Source organism: Dicentrarchus labrax, unplaced genomic scaffold, assembly GCF_905237075.1.
Source record: "Dicentrarchus labrax unplaced genomic scaffold, dlabrax2021, whole genome shotgun sequence".
Classification (NCBI taxonomy): Eukaryota; Metazoa; Chordata; class Actinopteri; family Moronidae; genus Dicentrarchus; species Dicentrarchus labrax.
In genome coordinates, this window is record NW_026136721.1 from 25332897 (window position 1) to 25356629 (window position 23733).

At 38.5% G+C, this 23733-nt stretch overlaps 1 protein-coding gene across 2 annotated transcripts; it reads left to right on the forward strand.

Annotated features, from left to right (window-relative positions):
- The first annotated feature begins 2500 nt into the window (after positions 1 to 2500).
- Positions 2501 to 18081, forward strand: smox (spermine oxidase). Of its 2 annotated transcripts, XM_051385212.1 has the most exons (7): positions 2501 to 2619; positions 8216 to 8450; positions 10006 to 10232; positions 12385 to 12558; positions 14079 to 14811; positions 16013 to 16173; positions 17530 to 18081. In XM_051385212.1, exons 2-7 carry the CDS (start codon positions 8243 to 8245, stop codon positions 17680 to 17682), a joined length of 1656 nt encoding a protein of 551 aa, XP_051241172.1. In that variant the 5' UTR covers positions 2501 to 2619; positions 8216 to 8242; the 3' UTR covers positions 17683 to 18081. The 2 variants fall into 2 exon arrangements, with proteins under 2 accessions (XP_051241172.1, XP_051241173.1); XM_051385213.1 differs by lacking the exons at positions 16013 to 16173; positions 17530 to 18081 and adding an exon at positions 15088 to 15199.
- The last annotated feature ends 5652 nt before the right edge of the window (positions 18082 to 23733 follow it).

The following is a 23733-nucleotide window of genomic DNA, read 5'->3' on the forward strand; positions in this document are numbered from 1 at the left end:
CAATTCTGATTGTTATGTTTTCTGATTGATATATCGTTTGTTTTGATTAATATTTTAGTTTTTGTGTGTAACCTGTAACGAGTGGGGGTGGAGTTGAGGTCTGGTCAAATCCAAGGATTTGTCTCCAACCAACAGGATAGTGTTTATCCGTGGTTTAAAGTGACTATATATTAACCTAAGAAGTTACATACAATGTTGAGGTACTTGTACTTACTTGAATATCTATGGTTTGTTATTTTATATTATACTCCACAAAATTTCAGACATTATTGTACTTTTTATTACAGTGAATTTAGTTGACAGCTATAGGTAATAGTCCATTTCATGATCAGGATTTTACCTCCAAAATGTATGATCAGATGACAAAATATGAATGATATACCCAACAGCAAGTAGTTAAAGGCACACCAGCCTCAGTTGCACCAATAAAATGCCTCATATACACAAAAAAAGCATCATTAATAATAATAATACAATAATGCAATTCAACACTCTAAAAAGGGCAATTTTCCTATCTAATAAATACTTTTACTTTGGATGTTTTAAGTATATATTGCTAATAATACCTCTGTACTAAACTTTAGTTTTTGTGAAAAATAATTGTAATCATGTAACCATTAGTTTATCATTAATATGATATTGCAGTATTAGTTCTATGTATTTCTCTTTTTTTTCTCCTTTGAAAAATTATTTTCAGAATCAGTTTTACTGGCCAGGTGTGTGTACACATAAAAGGAGTCTTACAAGGTTTTCCAATTCTCTCAAGGTTGCACACAGTTCCAAGAATAATTTTCAGGAAAATGGAAATAGACATAGGAGAAAAAAGCTGAACAAAGACAGGTGAAACTAAAGATAGAACAATTATGTTCATAAAAGAGGGTGAAAAAATAGATGAGTATGTAAACATGTATAAAAAGCAACAATGGACAACATACATTGTCTATTGCACTAATCAAACTGTTTCTGTATATTGTAAACATGAACACAATAGTGCAAAGAGGGCTGGAATAAATATTGAATTATTAATGTAAGAGGTTACTTTATCTACATGAAGTAGTATTAGCATCACAATATCAAAAACACAAATTTTGCTGAATGGCCCATTTCAGAATGATGTATATGATATTTTTGGATTATAATAATTGATCCATTAATGTGCACATCATTTAATGTTGCAGGTAAAGTTAAAGGCGAGGATAATTTTAATTAATTTATATACTGCTGGGTAACTTGTGAATTTACACTGGGGATGAATACAATTTTATCTTATACTATAATAATAGATCATAGCATTGTTCATCTTAAGCCGCAAAGCAGCTTAAGTTGTCAGATAAATGTAGTGTAGTAAATGTGCTATATATTTTCCCTCTTTAGTGGAGTAGAAGTATAAAGTAGCAGAAAGTAATATACTCAGGTACACGCAGTGGTTGAAGAAGTACACTCAGATCTTTTACTTACATATAGGGTAAGTAGCAGTACCACAAGTACAAAGTGTCATGCATTCAAATATATAAAAGTCTGACACATCAGAATATACTTAATTTGATCTTTTGCACATCCCTACACAAACAGCTTCCATTTAAAATAACTGTCGTATCTTATTAACTATCTATTATGGTCTTAATAATATTTTTTTAAATATAGTATTGTCAATTATGCTTCCATCTTTATTCAGAATTTACTTAAGTTTATTATTATGTACCAACATACCAAGGCAGATCCCTTGTATGTGAAAACCTACTTGGCAATAAACCTTTGACTTATAAAAAGTGAAAGTAAGTATTATGCAAATGATGAATTACATTATTGGGTTATAAATGGTGAGTAAGCATCACTTGAACTTTGAAGCTGGCAAAGGTCAGGCTGATTCATTACAGATTACTGGTTAACTAACAGTAGCTAACAGTAATTTAGTAGTCGATAACATTGTGTACTATTCTACATATAACCAGTATCTGAAAAGTAACATAAGCTTTCAAATAAATGTAATAGAGTAAAAAGTACATTATTTAACTCTAACATGTAGTAAAGAAAAAACATAAAGTAGCATAAAATACAAGTACAAGTACCCCTAAAACTGCACTGAAATACAGTACTTGAGTAGATCTAGGCTATACTTACTTTCCACCAAGGATGTATACATACACAATATATATATAGTTTGTTTGTATATAAGTAAGAAGCACTGTATTATTTCCCTTTGTAGTGGAGTAAGCCTATAAAGTGGCATGTAATGAATACACTCAATTAAGAACAATGGTGATAAAATGTTAAAAACAGTGTGTAGCCTATCTATTGAGTATAACCTATAATTTACAGTGGATGTTTATATAGCACAGAGGGTGCGTCTGCGCGTGTGTGTGTGTGTGTGTGTGTGTGTGTGCAGCAGCAGCAGCAGCAGGGAGAAGCTCAGTGACAGCAGGCTGACTCAGTGGTGGGCTGGTCTTTTGTCGTCACCGCTGCTCATATTTAATTAATGAGGAGGCAGCGGCCACGGAGAAAAACTGGCTGCTTCTGGTTTCCAGGCATAAATACAAAGCGGAGCCGGTCTGAGGGAAAAACGGCACAAAGGAAAGCGGAGCACTCTGAGGTTTTAAAGCTGAAGACCAAGAGAGTCAGGTAACAGCTCTACTATAAAAAATAACAGAATTATTGTTTGTGGGACGGTGATGGTGGCGGTGATTTGTTTTTGTTTGTTTTTTGGGGGGAAATGTTGACCGGGCTGTATCAGTAAATATCGCTGGGAAATACTGTGAGAACTGCTTATTTTCTAGAGTTATCGGCGCCGTGAGCGACCGTGGAGACATTAGACTAAATGTCAGCCAGTTGCTTGTGCTGATAAAACAGGAAAACACTGCTATAAAAACAACCTGTGTAACCACACCACCGGCACATCAGATGTTAGTTACACTGATGCATTGTAGGTCGCTGCGTGTGTGTGTGTCTGTGTGTGTAACGGGACAAGCTGCTCCATAAACCGCCTGGAACAAGGTGGATTAATGTTTTTTTCGCTTGATTTTGTCCACTCTGAAATGTGTTGGGATTGTTGTTGTGTCCCCCCGCCGCCTGTTGTCTCTCACAGACAATCAGTCAGAGTAACTCAGTGAAGTTGTTTGCTTTGTTTCAAACTGCTGCCACTTTGGCATCTCAGCTTATACGTGGCAGCAATACAGCTTTCCAGCCAGGCAAGCATATAGGATGATGACATCAAGCACTTTGATCTTCAGGGTCTCTTTTCTTTTGTCTTCTCTCTTTCTTCAGTCAGATTTCTCTCATCTGTTCAAAGTTTGTGTTGTTTTTTTTTTTATTTTGGCACCACGTTCAAATAAGCCACCGTTTTTAAAGCTGGAACTAATGGCTGCATTAATCATTAATGAATCATTTACTAATGTTTTAAAGATCACTTATGAGCTAATAAAAGCTCAAGAAAGGTCAGGTTAGGTCAAGAAAAGTTCATTTCGCTGGTGTCTCATCAGTGCCTCACTTTTACGAATGAGCCCCACTTATAAATGTCATTAACAAAGGCTTTTTAATCTGTCAAGTCTGCATAACTGTTAACAAGTTGATAAAAAAAAAAGATTTTGGTTCAAGCAAGTGGTCAAACCATCCAAACAAAATTTTATAAACCTGGAAACCCAAACGTTGCCCATATTACTGGCTCAAAACAGATCTATAAACGTTTGCAAACTATTTATTAACTCCTAATAAAGACAGCTATTAGACAGTGGCCTTATTTAAAAGTGGTACCCGCATTTTATACTTCAAGGCTTCAATTCTGTGTAAAAGTTAATTTTCTCTGTCATCTTTGTGGTGATAATTTACCTGCTTTATTGTGTAATGTATGTGTTGTATAAATGAATGTATTGAGGCTTTTCTCTCAGTATGAACTTCTGTAATTGGATGTATCTTCGGGAATACTACAACAGGCTCAGGGCACTCTTTCTGAATCCAGTGTGGCGTACAGTAGCACAGCAGTGCAGTGCGTGTGTGTGTGTGTGTGTGTGTGTGTGTGTGTATGGTGTCTCCACTCCATCATCCCAGCTTGGGAAAATCAGAGCTGGGATAGAAGTGTGGAATGTCTGGCCTTTGGCACGAAGCCCCCAGGCCACACTGCAATTTTTTTTTAATGTAGGGATGCATAAATGTTTGTTACCATGCTTATCCTCACATGGGACCGATACAGGAAATACAGATGTGCGTGTAGACACAGCTGGAGAGAGCAATTTCCACAATTAAAGGAGACAGGAAAGCAGTAAAGATGAGAGGCCGGAGCTCAGACGCAGTCATTTAAGATATTCCTGCTCAAGGCCGGTCCTGCTCTTGAAAAGGCCACTGGCAGACTCTGCTGTACTGTAGATTGCCATTTCTAGGTCAGTGGTAGCCCCCTCCCTCCCTCACTCCCTCCCTCCTCACTCCACCCCACCCTGAGCCGCCTATCTACCCAAGGCCAGCCCACACAATAATCTGCAGTGGTGGTTGTGTAAAGCGTGGAATGGTGGCATGTGGTGAGTGTATTATCCAGCTGTAGAATTACAAGCAACCAGGGAGGGATGTACAATCTGTCAAAGAGGCCAGAGTGTGAAGTGATCAGCCCTGTCATTCATTGAAAATATTATGTTTCTATTAAATCAGAAGAATTTTATACTGACTTTAGAGTCTTTAAGTTTATAGGTAAAGCCCAACATTTACACATTCATTCTGAGTGACCACTGAATCTTTAAAGCTATAATAGGGAGTTTTCCCTTTAATATTCTTCAAAATGTTGTTTCCTGTATGACACAATCTTCTGACCTTATTTAACTTTAATGAACAGTAAGAGCTTGGTCATCCTGTTTTCTGGAAGCAGAAGAGGGGTTTCTGGCACAACCTCGACTACAGCCAATGTGCATAAAGACCTAAAGAGGTCCACATTATGATGGGTTTCATGATGATCCATGTTGGCAGAGTTATGTGTCCATAACTACGATGATATTTGGCATTGTCAGGAAGAGTGCCTGCAGATTGGTGAACTGTGTCTTTGCTAAAGTTTCATGATCAGACAGAGAAGAGGCTGAGATATTTATACAAATATATTAAAAATAGTGCACCGTCACAGTGATTTGACATGTTTGCACTGCATGGAAATAGTCAGATGAGCAGGAAACTCAAAGCTTACATTATCATAGAAACATAAATTAGATACACATCTTTCCATATGCAGGATTTCTATAAAAATAATTTGCCTCTAATTCAAATGATCCCAAATAGCTGCTAAAAGGTTTTATGAGGAAAAGTATGTGTTAAATGTGTTAGCAGCTGTGGAAAACTAGCAGCTGCTCCCTCGGGTCCTCCTGGCTGTAAATATTTTCACGCCATATATATTTGCATTTTGTACCTTAGAGTAATTATATAACTTCACTTACAGTACACTGGCTTTCATCAGAGCTGATTTGAATGGCTACAGGTTATAAAATCATTATTATTCGTAATAGCTGCTGCCAGTGTAAATATGTAACACATGTAATACACTTCAAATCATGGGCTTACTGTCCAGGTTGTGGATAGTGACTAGGATGCCAAAAGCAAACAAACGCAACAACAAAACAGCCAACTAAGCACAACAAATATAGTATATTACAGCAAACAGGACAATTACATCAACCACTTTATCCAGTTTTTGTCAGATATGTTGTCTACGTTTGTGGTTTGCCACAAAAAGTGTCCTTCTGTGACCCTCATCTCTAACAGCTGCAGAATATAAAAGGGCAGCTATAATGAAAGTACTGAAAACACACACTGAAAAGAAACCACAATTGATAGCATCTATCCTTTAACTAACTGCTCATGTGGCAGCACAGGAAACAAACATGTTCGTCAATTCAAGACCCCAGATTCAATATAACATGTACCACCCAACAATCTCAGAAAGGCCTTTTGTTGGACATTTGTTTGTGTGACTTTGTAAATAAGATTAATTTTACAATCAATAACCAATATCACCCTTCACTTTTCTTCGAAGCCAAAGAATTCATGTTGATGTTGGGTTAATATTTCAGGTCAGATCCGGGGAAGCAAACTGATGATTAACATCGTCCTGTGTGAAAAGATTTAATGCAAAGCATTCATGGCAGAGATCAGTTTCAGAGAAAGAAACAGAATTGAAACTCGGCTTTATGTGGTTTTTACTAAGACATGATTCAGTGTAAATCTGTTGTTTAGTGATGATGGGAAGTAGAACTTCAGTTTTAGGATTGTGCAATATTGAAAAATTATGCTATGGTTACATATCATTTTAAAAATATTTTCATGTATTATTTATATAACACATTTTGGAAAATCAATTCACAAACTGTTAAAGACGTCTGTTCAGTAAATCTGTGCCATGTCCGACCCACATTCAGGACAGGGCTCAGGGAGTCAGATCAAATCAAATGTGGTGTGCTGACCCGTCCAGATTAGGAGGTTAAATCCACATCTGTGTTGGAGGTCAGCTGAACGCTGACCAAGGCTCTGGTCGACTTTGAAAGAGGAACTTATAGAGATCCCTGTATATGTCCTCTTTAGTTTGACATCACAGTCTTGTTCTTATTTCAGCATACTTTATCCACACATCTTTCCTCGCAGAGCTGACCAGTTGTTTCCTCTTTGACTCTCTTGCTGTCAGCTCAAGTGACATTACCAAGATTGACAAGTTGCTTACAACGCAGTTTCTCAAGGTCTAACCAAGGTTCAGAATAAAGGAAGATAACCCCTATATCCTCCGTCACGGTGATCTATATTTGTAGTGCACATACTTTATGTACTTGTGGAGTTCTGATCAATCAGAGGAAGATGAATGACCTCATATAATTTAAGATAAACAGATAAGCAGTGTGTCACACAAGTGAGAGTTTGATATTCACATCCACTGAAATCTTTCTGCTGTGTGATCTCAACCTGTGAGAGAAACTCAGTGTGTCTTCTCTACATAGTACCATATATACTGTCCTGTGTCTAGCGTTGCTCTTGTAACAAAGCAGGGAGTATGTGTGCATGTGTATGTGTGTGTATTGTGTTAAATAAATAAAGTTAAATAACAGGTATAACAATATACGTCTTTCATTAAAAACTGACACTGTTTGTACTTTGTAAATCTCTGTTGGGTTAACAGGATTGTCTTATGAATAGACTCCCACTGTGTTATTCTCACACACAGCTGTCCATTCTGTACATTCACAGCAAACAGCATGTGTACTGGAGTAACAAGGTCGCTTGTGTATTCTTCACTCTGAATGTTAGCGTCCCTGAGCAATTTCGACACAATTAGACAAATCCAATTTTTGTTTGAGTGTTGTCCATTCTCTGAAATAATAGGGTTGTGTCAGGACTTCTAACTTGGCCTTCTGCTCAATAAACAGTGTCGGACAACACAGCAGCTAGAAGGAATAATGTAATCATGTCATGGAAAAAGACTCTAAATTAAATTAATTTGTTACAAATACAGCTGTAAATTCTGGTTATATTAGGGGGGATGCTTATAAGCAGCACTTATCAGCTGTAAAAGAGATCTGTGTAGTCAGCAGTTAATTAAAAACAAGACAACTGAGCTCCAAAGAGGCCAAATAATCTGCTCCAAAACTGTGCATTGGTTGATTTTTTAAAATCTGTTCAGCCAAATTATAGGGGAAAAAAGATCTCTGTTATATCTAGTCATGTCACGTTTTTAGATATCTGTCTCTGAGATTTCTGAAAATATATTTTTTATCTTAACATGTTTATATAAGTTAATTATATAACTTGTGCTCACAAGATGGATCTGATATCACGCCTGCACAAGTTATTATCACATAGTTAACATATTTCACACACAAGGCCGTAAGCAAACAAGATCCATATCTTGTGGACACAATAGAAAAATGTTTCAAACTAACCCTTACGCTGAGATTGATACATTAATTCATACCCATGACACCACAGACAAACTATGATCAGCGGCTGAAAATACTCAGCAGGGATATGATACAGGAGTGCATAGGAGGTATCATACTGTCTGCCATGCAACCCAAGATGACCTAGCCAACAGCAGAGTTTACAGTCATGAGTTAGCTACTAAGTTTATTATTTTTTTATGTGTCATTTAAAGAACAAAAATCTCTTTCTTTCACTCAATATTATCTTCTGCTGTATGAGTGTCGCCTGCTGAGTGTTATAATGGTGCCATTTTTAACTTGGGTCCTTTGCTTTAATTTGTCCTCAGACTCAATCGAAGAGGAGCTTGGACGGCATGCAAAGTTGTGAAATTTCCTCAGACAGCACTGATGATCCTCTTAGTAGCGACCTACGCACTCATCGGCAGGCTCGAATAGTAGTGATTGGTGCTGGCTTGGCCGGCCTTGCTGCAACTAAGATCCTACTGAAAAACGGCTTCACGGATGTCACTGTCCTAGAGGCATCAGACCACATCGGCGGGAGAGTTCAAAGTGTTCAGCAGGGTGAGAAGTCTGTTAAACTTTGTGTTAACCTCATTTATTAATTAAACCTAAACACTGAAACTGTGTAAAATAAGTCAGTATTAGACACCTACAATACATATAAATGCAACACATTTATTTGGTACAATACAGCTGTCTGTACATGTGTTTCTGATTTTGCAAAATGTACACGTTTCAAGTTGAATCATAAAGTGCTAACGCAGATTCCCAGTTGACCTTCTACACAGAAAATTATCTTTCCTCTGCTTTTTAATTTTTTTTCTATATACAGCAATTTCATGGGTTATTATGGATTTTCCTCTTTCACCAACCCATATTTAAATTTTATTTTAGCTCACATCTTAAAATTCCTCACGAGAAAGCAACAATAAAGTGGTCACAAACAACAACAACAACAGTGGAACTCGACACAGCTGCACACTCTTTGATTTCTTGCCGAAGGTTAAATGAGAAGATTGATACCTTTGTGGTTATATGACACTAGAACCAGTGGGTGGCTAGACTAGCTTAGGGGAAACAGGGGAAACAGCCAGCATCCAGCATATTTAGTGTACAGACATGAGAGTGGTCAAACATTTTCTTCCATCAATATGTGGGTTTATAGAAATAATTTCTTATTAGTTTCTTTGTAACTGGGGAACTGTACAATAGCTGTGGTATGCTCACAGAATAACTGATTATTTTAATAACAGGTTTTTGTTTTTGTGGGCACAACATGAATCAGAAATGTGTATCACAGACAATTTTACAATTTGCTCAATTAGATCCATATAAAGCACCGCTTTAAAGATGCTCGTCATACAAGTTGGAGTTATACATTTTAGAGCCATGCAGCAGAAACAGTATCATGGAGGCCTCTTTAATATCAAAGCACAGTACATCTTGTAAGTACTTAGAAAACAGTCCAATCAACCAGCCATACAATCACGTAATCAACTTTGTTTCCCTAAATAACCTGAATTATCAGCTGCATGTTGAGTTCCAAGAAAAATAATGGTGCTTTTCACTTGACCTGTTTGAGCAGCTTTTCCCAACAAAGTTGCCTGTCACTTACTTCCTTCAAAACAATTTCTTTAAGCTGATAAAAACAAACAGGGAACAGCATCTTCTCATGGCGCTGATACTGTATGCGTATAAAAGAGGTCACATTTAAAAACACACATATGTGAGGCATACGGATAAATGTGTCTGTTATGTAAATGCATGTTTATGCGCTTAGACGTTACGTAATCATAGAAGCATTCACCCAATTCTGTCTTTGCACTGGCCCGTATTTATTATATAAATTAATAAAAATGTACAGTGTATGATGCCATCAGCCTCAGAAAAAATACAAAATTAATGGTGCTCCAGTGGGCTTCGGCCAGTGCGGTATATTAATTGAGTTGACAATCTTCTTGAACTGTCCAGTTATTTAACACTCAAGTGTGATTGTGCCTTAACAAAGCAGACTTTTATGCCGTTTTATTTAAAGCCATGCAGGAGATGTTGAGTTCAAAGAGATCCATTTTGTGTTTTTTTCTTTCACACTGACCTGTGTTATTTTTTTTTGTAGGTAAAGCAACTTTGGAACTTGGAGCCACCTGGATCCATGGTGCCAATGGGAACCCAGTGTACCACCTGGCAGAGGACAACGGGCTGCTGGAGCACACCACAGATGGGGAGAGGAGCGTGGGACGCATCAGCCTGTATACCAAGAATGGTGTGGCTCACTACCAGACCAACAACGGGAAGAGGATCCCCAAAGACCTGGTGGAGGAGTTCAGTGACCTTTACAACGAGGTGAGGGGACACGTAAAAGCAAAGGCGCACATGTGAATTCACACTTGTATGCACAATGGATGTATGCATGTACAAGAGCACAGAGTGTTCAGCCTGCCTAACATCAAAATATGTTCATGCAAGTTAAATAATGTTGCATCGTAACCAATGGTAACCCCTAAAAAACGAAGGCTCTGCAGCCAAATATTGTTCGAACCTACAAAACTTTATTTTAAATGCTAGTGGAGATCTGAATGTTTCCAAAGATACAAAACATGTTGGGCTGAATTTGGATAAATGTGTACATAATAGCATAAAAGAGGACTTTGAATATTTTACTATAAACATTATGCAGTTTTAATAAAGAATTGGAACAGGCTGATAGAGAATATATAAGATAGTGTCAGATTGTGTAGATTAAGATGATTTTAAAAACCTCAAAGCTACTTCTACTCAGGTGGAATTACGAAAACTGGATACTACAGAAAGGTACAGAACATCCATGATCGAAATTATTAAATATATCTTTATCCATCTTGAGTTGAACCAGTAAAATGTCCACCAAAGTATGTTCAATTTAACAAGGAAAGGCTATTTTCTGTAGTCCAATTCTCTGGTCGGTAGCAGCTCCTGTTAGAGCACGATTATTACAGTGTAAGTAGGTCATGTCTGGAAAAGCAGTTACAAAGGGGAGGTATAGAACACATTTTGTTTTCGTTAACCCTTGTACATCTGTGTTTTCTGCGTAACCTCCGGGTCCACGTGCTGTCTCCTTGTCATAGATATTCTTAATGGAATTTGACGCTCCAAAGCCTAACACCTTTAGAGATACAGTTTCAGCATCCTAAAGACTGGAGATATTCTTGCCTCTCCTACATTCAGCAGCCCAGTGCAGCCAGTCATCTTCCTCCAGTTTTTTTTTCAGCCTTTGTCTTCATCATACTTTCTTTACATGTTGTATAGATTGGAAAGCTCTGTGGGACAAGTTTGCTACTTTGGGGTATATAAATAAAAAGAACGTCAGTAGACTAACAGACCGCAAGCTGACATCTCCAGCATGTGTTTTCAATAGCTCGTGTAATGAATAGAGGAAAATGAGCTTCAGGGTCACCTTACCTTCATCTTTGTGATGTCATTCAGCCATTCACATTGATGGTCTTAATGGCCAGCATCACATAAAAATGAGTCATAGTGCTCTGGGCTTTTGCCTTCATCTTCTTGTTGAGGGAATTTTCTGTCACATGACCTCAATAACTGTAACTGTTGTCTGCTGCTGCCGCTATTGCACTGCAGCTGTTATACAATCTGCCTACTTGATCTACCAGAGTGTTTTTATATGTACAGATAAAAGTTATTTATTAAGAATGCCAGTCAGAAGCCCATGTTGTAGTAGAAATTCTGATCTTTTTTTTTACACTGACCAACAGCTCAAAACCCAAAACCACATCAGACAACCTGAGGCCCGTGAAATTATGATAATTAATGATTAATCTATGATCAAAATTGTTGCAGATACATTTTCTGACATTCCAAATTTGCTATATCACCAAGTGCTATGTCAACAAGAAGCAAATTCCAAGAGCACAATGAATTATATCAGTTATGCTTCATTATCAAGGGTTATGATTCCAAAACAAACAACAACAACAGACCTTATCTTTAGCTAATGCTCCACTTTACAAACATACCACTCAAACTGAGTACATCAAGCACTTATAGTACTAACTTTTTTTTAGTTAAAGTCCAACTTCATTCACTTAAAGTAAACACAGTCACGAATCATACTGTTAATGTTTTGACTTGATGCATGTTGATACATAACTGGTGTTGTTTGACTTGATACTTTTCAGCTTTACATAAATACAACCCAGAATTTGTGTAGCATCTTGTCGGTGAAACAACATTTCTTCAAAGTCTTTTTTCCTTCTATTTTCTTCTCCTTTACAAGGCACTGCTCTTGTAGCGGCTGGCAGCACTTCCCTTTAACGTGTGGTATTTCTTCATCATGCTGCAGTTTGCCTTTTGAAACAGTCAAGTACTGATCCACCCTGAACTGAAATAAACTTGTTTCTCTGCCTTCTCTCGTTCAACCTCCTCTGCTTTCTTTACATCACACTTCCTCATTCCTCTTCCTCCTGATAAACTCCGTCTCTGACCTTTCCCCCTCCTTTAGGTGTACGAGCTGACTCAGGAGTTCTTCCAGAATGGGAAGCCAGTTTGTGCTGAGAGCCAGAACAGCGTTGGCGTCTTTACACGGGACGTGGTGCGCAAGAAGATCATGTTGGATCCTGATGATTCTGAGAGCACCAAGAAGCTCAAACTGTCCATGCTTCAACAGTACCTCAAGGTGTGTGTGTTCTCTTCTACAGTGTTCTCTTCTAGAGAGTAATACTGTATCACCTCCTGGGCTTTCTTTCTCATGCACACACACACACACACACACACACACACACACACACACACACACACACATATATGTATATACACAGCACATTTGTGAATTTGAAAGCACTTTTGCCATAACATCCACACTATAAGGACAAATCAAACATGTAGTTAGTTTATAAGCCTACACATCCCTTGGAATGAGATAGCAGATATTATCTAATCTGTATGCCTGCTGGCACTAGCTAGCTAGGGTTAATTAGACAATAATTAGCTATTAATTACATAAAGATCCGTTTGCAAATTAGATCAGCTAATTAACAGCAGGACTTTTTCTCTGAGAGCATGAATACACTCTAAAAACATCCTGCTTATATCATGATTGTGTCATCATAGAAAAACTTGCAGGCTTAACATCAGGATAAGCAATGAATAAATTATTATAGGGATGCAACTAAAGATTATCATCAGTTGACTGTTTAGCCTGTTGCTCGTTTAGTGTATAAAATGTCTTAAAATTTATAAAATAGTGAAAAATATCTGGCAGAAATTCCCGGAGCCCGCAGTGATGTGTACAAACCACTTATTTTGTCCAACCCACCATGACATTTTCAATTTTATAAAACAGAGACATTTTTTTGAACTAATAGTTTGACATTTTGGAGGTTGGGCTTATTCTTTTTCTGGGGTAGAGTTGGATAAGAAGATTGACACCACTCTCATAATATAAAGCTGTAGCTACATTAGCTTAGCTTAGCACAAAGACTAGAAACAGGGGGGACAAGCATCTCTTAAACTCACTGATTAACATGGTATATCTGATTTATTTAATTTGTACAAAAGCTGCATTTGAAATAGTACATTTCTAAAAATGTCCCAAAAAGTATTGGTTTTAATGATTCATGTATAAAGAATAAGTAATGGTGATTTTGCCCTTGCTTTGAAAGTCGTTGGTTTTGGAGTTTGGAGATCCAAGAAAAATGTTCACCCTTCATGTTTACTGTAGGCTTGAAACAATCCACAGCCATTTAATATATTTATGTGAGAGCTATATTCACTTGAGTGCTCCGCCATACGCTCCCGCCCACACACAAAGTGAAAAAATGTTGTGAAATACGGCAGTGAAGAGACATTATGGCACATGAGCCACCAGGTAACCTCAAGCATGCTGGCTCGCTATCAAATGGGGCAGAAGCAGTAACATATTTTTGCTTTTAACATATTCAATATTTTTGCTAATCACGCACCACCAGTATGGGCCCTCTAAATAAAGCATATGTGTTTGCAGCTGATGTTGAATCAGTTTAATCATGCGGATTTGTTCAGATCTGAGTTGTTCACATACATATAGTATTCATTCAGTGGGTTTAAAGAGTTGATTCAAAATCCCAAATTTGAGATTTGTGTTCACGTTTATTAGGCAGCAGGTAAAAAGGCTGCAGATATTAGGTGGAAATATAACTCTGCATGCTCTTGTTTCAGGTGGAGAGTTGTGAAAGCAGCTCTCCCAGTATGGATGAGGTGTCTCTGAGTGAGTTTGGCGAGTGGACGGAGATCCCTGGTGCACATTACGTCATTCCTGAAGGGTTCATGAAGATCGTGCAGCTCCTGGCCCAGGACATCCCCTCCCGCACCATCTGCCTTAGCAAACCGGTCCGCTGCATCCACTGGAACTACTCAGCCCAGCATCAGGAGGGGATCGCCAAGAGCAGCGACACCAACCAGGACAACAACCACAACGAAAACAACCACGGCTGCCAACCTCTGATCCTGGGTCACCCCATTTATGTGGAGTGCGAGGACGAGGAGTGGATCACAGCCGACCATGTGATCATAACAGCATCTCTGGGCGTCCTAAAGCAGAACCACGAGGCCATGTTCTCCCCGTCTCTGCCTGAGGACAAAGTGCTCGCCATCGAGAAGCTGGGCATCAGCACCACCGATAAAATATTCTTAGAGTATGAGGAGCCCTTCTGGAGCCCCGAGTGCAACAGCATCCAGTTTGTGTGGGAGGATGAGGCTCAGCTAGAACAGCTGGTCTACCCTGAGGAGCTGTGGTACAAGAAGATCTGCAGCTTTGACGTCCTCTACCCGCCAGAGCGCTACGGCTACATGCTGAGTGGCTGGATCTGTGGGCAGGAGGCGCTGCACATGGAGCGCTGTGATGACGAAACAGTCGCTGAGACCTGCACCGAGCTGCTGAGGCGGTTTACAGGTAAGGACATGCACACAGAAGGAAACAGAGCTGTGCATTGTGGACAAATGTTACCCCTCACACATCCTGTTTACCTGATTGTTATCTACACATTTCAACTTTTAGATACTTTACTTCTCTGACTGTTTTTATTTAATCGTAACCTAACCACAGAAGATATCTTGTGGAAAAAAATATTCTTTATAAAAGATACCACTGCGTTTATTATCTACCTTTTGTAGACTTCTATGACAGAAAACATACTAAATCAACTTCTGTCTTCCAACTCTTCCCCAGTTTAGCTTTCTCAAAGAATCAGTAATCTAAAACTAACACAATAGCCTTGGAAGGCTGAGACTGTCAGCTCAGTGACTCATACGAACCATGACTCGGGTTGGGTCATTCGTTAAGCTTCAGCTGTGACGTAAGTAGCTCTTTTCATGACAAAAAGGTTGACAGATAATACAGCTGAATGACTCAGGTGTCTGATTTTGTGTCCAGTGAGCAGCAGCAAACTGGTCTAGTGTCAGCACTCCAAAAGAATAAAAACACTGAGTATAAGGACTGATAATTTGTTAGATAAGGTAAAGAGGCCTTTATTTTGATTTGATCAATCCCCCTCTTTTTTCATAGGGCGCAAACACACACATACAAATGGCACGGGTACCACGTTTTCTCTGTGGCTTATTTAATGTTGTGCTACTAGTTCTTGTGAAACAGAAACATTTTCCTGGAAAAAGAAGACGTAGCTGCTTCAAGGTGATTGCAACATTAAGTGGAAATTTTCATGACTTGACTTATAGACTGACTCATTGTTTATGAATTTGGGGATGTGCAGATAGAAAATAATTTCTTGGTAGTAACGGTGACTGTCACTTCATGATGAGGTCAGTGGACTTCCTATAGATAAAAACTGTCAATCACACAGAGAAACTGCACACACACACACACACACACACACACTCACACACACACTCACACTTTGCTCATATAGGTCAGTGTGGTTTAATCCCCTCAGCTGTTGCTTAATTACATATAGACTCACTGGTGCCTCTCAGCTCACGGAAGGTCGCGAGTTGATTGGAGTTGGGCAGATTGGACATCCTTAGTTTGAACTGGTTTGGTTCCATAATGTACTGAATTGTGATTAAGTCTCTCTCTCTCTCTCTCTGCTATCTGTACTAACCTGCCTCTCTCTGTCTCTTCATCTGTCTGTCCCCAGGGAACCCAGACATTCCAAAGCCCTGGCGAGTCCTGCGCTCCTCTTGGGGCAGTAACCCCTTCATCCGAGGCTCCTACTCCTTCACCAGGGTGGGATCCAGCGGTGAGGACTGTGAGAGACTGGCCATGCCGCTACCTTATGCCAACAGCACCAAGGCTTCGGTAAGACAGCCACAAGACAGCAGAGGGGGGTGGACACAATAATAATAATAAAAACACCTCTGCTATATAATAGTGGAAAAACGCACGCTTGTTACGTTTATAATGTTGTGTGACTGTTAAAGTGAAGTTTTGTACTGCGTTAAGTCATGTCCATTACAGATCCTGATAAACTGTGTGACAATGGAGCAGAAGGTGTTAAATCACCAGCTTCAGCAGGGAAGAAGCTGCTGGCGTGTACAGAAATGCACAATATGCAGTAAAGTTAAGGCAGACATTGTTATGGGTTGTTATGGTTAGCATTGTTGTATCTGTGCATAGTTAAAAAAAAGGGTGCATCTACCTTAATTAATCACTGATTTCATGCACCAGTCAGCAAGCATGCTAAGTGGCACAACATGTGCATGCTGGGTCTGGCTAACACGCTAACGCTCATGGCGGATCTTCTACAGTCAGTGAGGTGTGAGACACTTCTGTTTATGACAGCAATCCCTGTCACATTAATGTTGGACATCAGGGCTCTGTGACATGATGTGGTTCCACTAGTGTGTACGTTGACATTTAATGTAATTTGTTTTATAACCTATAGGTGTTCTAAAGAGCCGACGCCCCCTGTTAAGAAACGTGACTCATTATTTACTCTATTTATTAGAGTACATTTAACCTGACCTGCTTGTTACTTTTACTTAAGTATTTCACATATGTACTTTTACTTGAACTTGAATTAACATTTATTTAAAGCTGTCTGAATTTCCTCTAGAGTTAGTACCAGTTTTTGATGAATTTACAGTTAGATATCAGTTCCTTTGTAGGAAATTATAGAAAACTAAGTGACCTGTAACATGAAGTCGTATGAAACATTACATATTTTATGCATTATTTTCATTAACTGCACATTTGGTTGTTTACAATTCTTGCAAACACTCTGCGAGCATCTGGCTAATGCGGCGGTGTCATCACTACCATGTCACATCGCAGCACATGCAGAGCAAATACAGCTGGTGTCAGGGGTGTTATGAAGGCTGATTCTTGGCCAGAAGTCTAGACCATGAAACCTGATGCGTTCTGGGTACAGGAGGGGGGACGCAGGAAGGGGGTGGATTGTGTGCTCACTTGACACTCCTGAAGGAACGGCATGACCCCTCCGCTGAAGTCTTGTCAAACAGGAATCTTAAGCCCTCAGGAAAGTTACTGTAGCCTCCTACACGTAGAGCACTAACAAGGGTATCAGTGATGGAAATAGAAAATATGTCAAGATGACATTAACAGATCTTGAATCTGGTTTTCACTAAGAATCTTTTTTTCTCCTTTCCTCTGCTTATTTTCCCATTTCTCCCCCACCCCCTCCTCCTTCCTCAGCCTCTACAGGTCCTGTTTGCTGGAGAGGCCACCCACAGAAAATACTATTCCACTACCCATGGTGCTTTGCTGTCGGGACAGAGAGAGGCCACTCGCCTAATAGAGATGTACCAGGACTTGCACAGAGCTGAAACCACAAAGCCTAATATGTAAAATAAAATGAACCTCTGACTAGTGAAAAAACATACAAAACTGTTGAGTTCTAAGCTTTTTATCTTGATGATTAAGTTATACTCAAAAGCATAGCTCGGGCATTATTACATTGATAACAAATGAGTATTGTTTATATTGTACTGTAGATTCGAATCATGCTAAATTTTATTTGAGATGTACTGTTCAAAAGTTGCCAATGGTGCTGTCATTTCTTGTCTTTATCATTCTGTCATGTTTTTTTAATCAGTAATTTAATGTTTATAATAACAGCATCTGTAATTTAACTTGTTTTTGTAAGTGCCTTCTGTACGTAACTTTATGTTATTTCAAAAATAATGGAAACACTAAATAAAAATTGAGAAAGTTTTAACAAAATAAAAGTTCTATCATCTAACAAAACTGCTTTTGTCTTCTTAATTCATTAAAATAGTTCACACACTGGCACTAGCCATCAGATATCTCCTCTTCATCCATTTCTCTCCACATGAATATTTTCCAGGAAAGTACAACCACAGACGAGCTGTTTCCATACTATCACCATTCAAATATCCTTTTAAATCTATGAGAGCAAAGCAGAAAGTCAGTGCACATGGAAAGAAGAGAAAAAGGCTCCAAAGCCGTAATGCCTTGCCAAAGTGACAGATGGTGTTAGAACAGACCTCAACCCAGTCCTCACTTCTGTTGGACAACAGTGTTAATCCTCTACTTCAGTGACAAACACAATCGGAGGCTGAAAAGAATTGCAAAAGTTAAAATTGGCAACAGAAAAACGGGAATGAGTTTTAAAAACCTGTATTTCCTCCCTACTTATTAGCCCCTCCTTTGATGGTTATATGGTTATAAGCAGCTTCAAGAGACATTTGTTAAGTCAAATTCTGTGAAACATCTTTTGACAGGTTTTTCTGTCAGAGGAGCAAAGTCCTGAAACTCGCTACCTGATCACCCGAAATTTGCTACAAACTTCATCACTTTACCGAGAATGTGTTTTTTCTACCTTCCTCTTTTAATATCTTATTTTCTTAAAAGTCCTTCTAGGGAAGGGTGTTGCAAATTAGCATCTGCTATAAACACTATGATACTGGCATTGCATAGCTGTTTTCAGCCTGTGTATGTTCACTGTGTCTGTCCCTATCAAATAAACCATCAATAAATTATTGCAAATTATATTACACATATTCTTAGTGAATTAGACTGTATTTGACATGTGCCAGTGGCAAAATAATGAAAAAGACTTTCCTACATTTATCATAAATAAATAATTTATCTGTCCCATGGTGCTTCTCTGTAGAGTCCGCAAGAAAAATCAAACTTTCTCCACTCATGTGACAGAGCACTCCATGTCATGAAACTGCTTACAGGGGTACTCAAGCATTTATTATGGCATTCCCATAAAGTTGGAAGATGGCAACATAAAAAATACATTAAATTAAATGTAAAAGAATGTGAGTTTCTGGTCCCCAGTATGGGCTTAGTCCTACACCGGTCCTTAATTTCCCATAATGCAACTGGATGGTGTCATTTGTCAGACCCCCCTTCCCTCCACAGCCCATGTCTGCAGACTTTCTGTTAGAAATTTCCAAGCTGAGATAACTTTCATGATGTTATCAGGGTTATTCTCAACAAGTAAATATTATGATATAACATACATATTACATATTATAGGCTCCTTTAAAGCCACATATATACACATACATACATATTATATATATGACCAGTCATTTGTTTAGCTGATGCTGAGGTGGTGATTGATCAGCATATAAATTAATCAAATCAAATAATGTTGAGGAACAGATTATTCCTATTATGTCTGATAAAGATCTCTATCGAACAAAGTTAACTGTTGCTGCAGCAAAACCTTGGTAATCCACTGTAAGAGGTAACAAGAGCTTCATTTCCTTCATCTCAAAGGGTCAAGGGCACAGAGACAGGAGATCCTGCCAACAAATTAATCTCATAGTCAGTAAGAACTCATGTTACATTTCATAGCAGAGTCTCCCCCATGAGCTCTGAATAAAGACATGAACTCATGGCCATAGCTGTGCTTTGTTACCTTGTGTTTCCCTGTTTTCCTATTTCCTTGTGTCTCGTTTCCCCCTGTTTGTGTGTGTTTGTGTGTGGTCTCTCGGGTTCCTGACTCTGCTCTGTCTGCTCTGCTCACCTGGCTGCCATCAAGCAAACTATAAGAACTCTCATAGTCAGTCCCTTCTGGATCATAGCTCCAGTTACGGTTTGCTCAAGTGCTTCGCTTCTTGTTTAGTATATTTTGGATCAGTCTAGTTAGTTTTTCTTGTCTGTTGGTGTTTTTTCCTCCAAATTAACTCTGGTTCTTGTTCAAGATTCTTGGAACCTTGTTGATTCAGCCCGTTTCAACCAGTTTTGTGTAGAACAATTGTAATCAGACGCTTCATCCACAGACATCTGCGACCTGTAGAATATGACACACCCACTTTGGTTCCCAAGGAAAACCTGCTAACTTTACAGGTTCTGACCCAGTACATTTTTGGTCGTAATGCTCTGAACGGTTCAAAACTATAGGTGGTTGAACTGGAAGGGAGTCAGTATGTCCTGTCAGTAGAGAAGGCCTAGACTTACACCAGTTTTCTCTGTCTTCAGGATTTACCTGCTTGCCTTCCCATCTCGCCATCTAAAGCCTGTCAGATCTTATCTCTGGAAATCCCTCTGCCAAGCCTCCACTCGGATTCCTTCCTCCTCAATTCCTGGCAGAAAGTCCAGCCAACCAGCATCTCACCTATCCTGCCGGTGTTACAATAAAAGACTTGTTTTCACTTTACCTGCTTGTCTAGAGTCTACATTTGGGTTCAGCTTAAACACATTAAGACAGTTAACATGGTGAGGAAGAAAATTCACATTCTCATATTTGCTATTACCAAACCCCCATACCTACCTTTCCTGCCCTTTGTCTCCATCACATTTGGTCTGATCACTAGCTTTTGTATTACTTCCCTCTGACTTCGATGTTAATCATGTAACGTCTGGTGACTGCCTGATCAATGGCTACCATTAACATACTGTCTATTGTATTGGTCCATGTATAAAAGTACCTTATTTAATTTGCTCTGGGTCCACTTACCGACTCAGACCTGCTCTGTGTATGTGAGTTCACCAGGATGCCGGCATGCTTTATTAAACTGACACCACCACAGCAAACCTGAACTGGACTTGAATGATTTTTCTTCAACAATGGGAAAAACACATACTGCTTGTATATAAGTGCATTAAACATCTAGCAGACATTAAACAAGCATCCATTCAGACTAATGTGTCTGACCACCTGATGAATGAACTTTTCATTTAGTTCTGGACTTGTCTCCACTAATTTTGATTCAACAAAATATCTGGATTTTCTATTTTTATTTTTTTTGTTGCTAAGAACATTTGTCTGAAGCAAAAAGTGGGTTGTAGAGTATTTGTGAGCTGTAGAACCAAAAAAAAATCTGTATAGAGCTGCAGACTTTCATATCATCACTGTGAGTAAGCCCATTCATATGACCCTAACACTGGAGTCATTGTTAATATAAAGATATTGATTAGTGTGGCTGTAAAACATTCATTGTTTTCATTGAGAACAGTTATGAAATCAACTGGGCTGGGGGCAGGGGGGGTTGTTGTGCATTGTGATTGTGTGTACAAGGATTTAAAAGTGAGACCTTGTTTTCTGTGGGCAGTGAATTCACCCTCCTCCTTCATTCAGACAGTTGGAAAGAAGAGAGGGAAACACAGGGACAAAGTTCTGGCAAGGGTCCCGGTCTAGCAGGGGAACACGAGAGGCTCCAGAGGACTTAACCATTCAACTACTACAGCTATCACCAGAAAGTGAAGTCATCTGTTGTCATACTGTTTTGGTGAAACGGGCAGATCCTTACATAGGGAAACAATGATTTAAAGGATGTATTTTAATTAAAAATCTAATCAGGACTTGATGGTGCTTTCAGATGGTTGTTGTCAGTTTAAGATACAGATGAGTTTCCCATAAGGAAGTTGAACTCAAACAGCCCACAAAGACATTCATTTCACAAATTCCATCATACAGTTTACATACATACAGTTGATACAGTGACATTTTATAACTTACAAGCCTTTTATGAACTAATCATTTATAAGTTGTTGTTTAAAGATGTAATTGACATATTTCTTATTTGATTATCATTAGAAGTAATTATCAAACCATTTGTAAATCATTTTTAATTAGCTAAATTTACACATTGACGAATTACTTACTTATATCTTTTGTTTCCCCAAATAAAAAGAAACCAAATCAAACAAAAACAAACTTACCTCTAGTGTCTCTTTTCATTGGGCCTTTTTTTTTGGTATTAAGTAGTTCAGAGAAGTCTGTAGATTCTTAGTTTGACTGAAAATATGTTGCTAGTTGAGTTTTTATATTATTCTTTAATTCTTCGAGCACCACTCATAAATTCCAGATATTTATTTATTTATTTGGGTAGATATTTAAAACAAAACAAAAAAATCCGTCCAAATAAAACCAAAGCTCTCTGTACAGCTCCATAAGTAGAAAAGCTGAAAATGTGTTAAGTTTGAGTAAACCAACCATTTACGTTGATAAATGATTTAAGAAAAAGGCATGAAGAAAAGCTTTGTTGTGGCTTGTAAATACAACTTAAGTTCCTCAAAATGTTTCCAGTAAGACAAGACAACAAATGGCACCTATGTGTGAGACAGAAAACAGGTCACTTGCGTCAATTTACCTGTTTGATGTTTCAAGTCACTGCACTTTTTATTTGGAACGCTGTTCCTCCATTAATTTACTTTCTGTCAGGTGTGACTCAACACTCAGTGCTGACCAAACAAACAGATATATTCGTAGGCCTAAACAAACAGGATATTGAGAAAAAAGCAATGTAGTCATGACCACACAGTTATGATTAAGTAATTTTAAGATATAAGTTAACACTATTTTTATTTAGTGTGTCTTTCATGTATGTGTACATACAATATATAAAAACATTAATTATAGATTATTTTAAGCAATGAATAAGATATAAAGCTGCATTAATCAATATCTGGCCACTAGAGGACAGACCAACTCCAAAACAAACCACAGGCTCTCAGCCCTCCATCATTATAAACCCATGTGAGTAGTGTTTCACTTTCCTTTTACCTCTCTAGCTTTCACTAGGTGCTAATTTTGTGCTAAGCAGCTAGCATAAAGTGAATTTAGCTCAGTATTTTCCTAACGGCTGCCTATAGAGGTTGATGAAATCTGCATACAGAGACAATAAACCTTTTCACCGCAGACATTTTGACTCGTCAGGGCGGCAAAAGGACAGGTGTAATCAAAACAACTGCTTTCCGTTTAAGTGAGCCAGTTTCAGGGTCCTGGTATTGTGCTTGCTGGCTCACCATCATGGCTCACTGGAGCACTTGATAGGATAACTTGAGTTATTGGTAACAAAATGTGTTTCACCTGTACCTTTCCTGCTGAGACAAGGCAAAATGTGTGGCACGAAAAAGGTCTATATAAACATGTCAAGGTTAAACCAAAGCAGTGAGCAAAAACTTGTTGCCGCTGCTACAGAGTTGGGTAATACTTTTCAGAGGGTTTGGGCTTAATCAAGTAAACACTTTAAACTTATCTCTAGTGATATCTGTCATATAGACAGTTTTGGTCTTACAGGTTTTGAGACATCTTTCTCTGAGATATCTGCTGCCACCCAAATACAGTGGAGGTGACTTAAATGTTATTTATGTTGTTTCCAGCATTCACAGCTTTATTTAATTCAACCTTATTGCATTCAACCTCAGTGTGTAAAGGCTTTCTTTCACCATATGTTATGTCTTTGGCCTTCTTGCAACTTAGCATTGTGTTATGAGTGCAGAGACTTTCTCAGAAGGTGCTGCACTGAACATTTATATTAAAGATAAACAGCATCTTGTCTTTAAAGACACAATGTCAGACCTCGCTGTGAACTGGTGCTTCTGAAACTAAGAAATAGCCCAGGAAATAAATTTGATTTTAAAATTATTTTTCAAATCATTTAAAGAAAAAGTAGCTGTAAGTATGAGCGAATA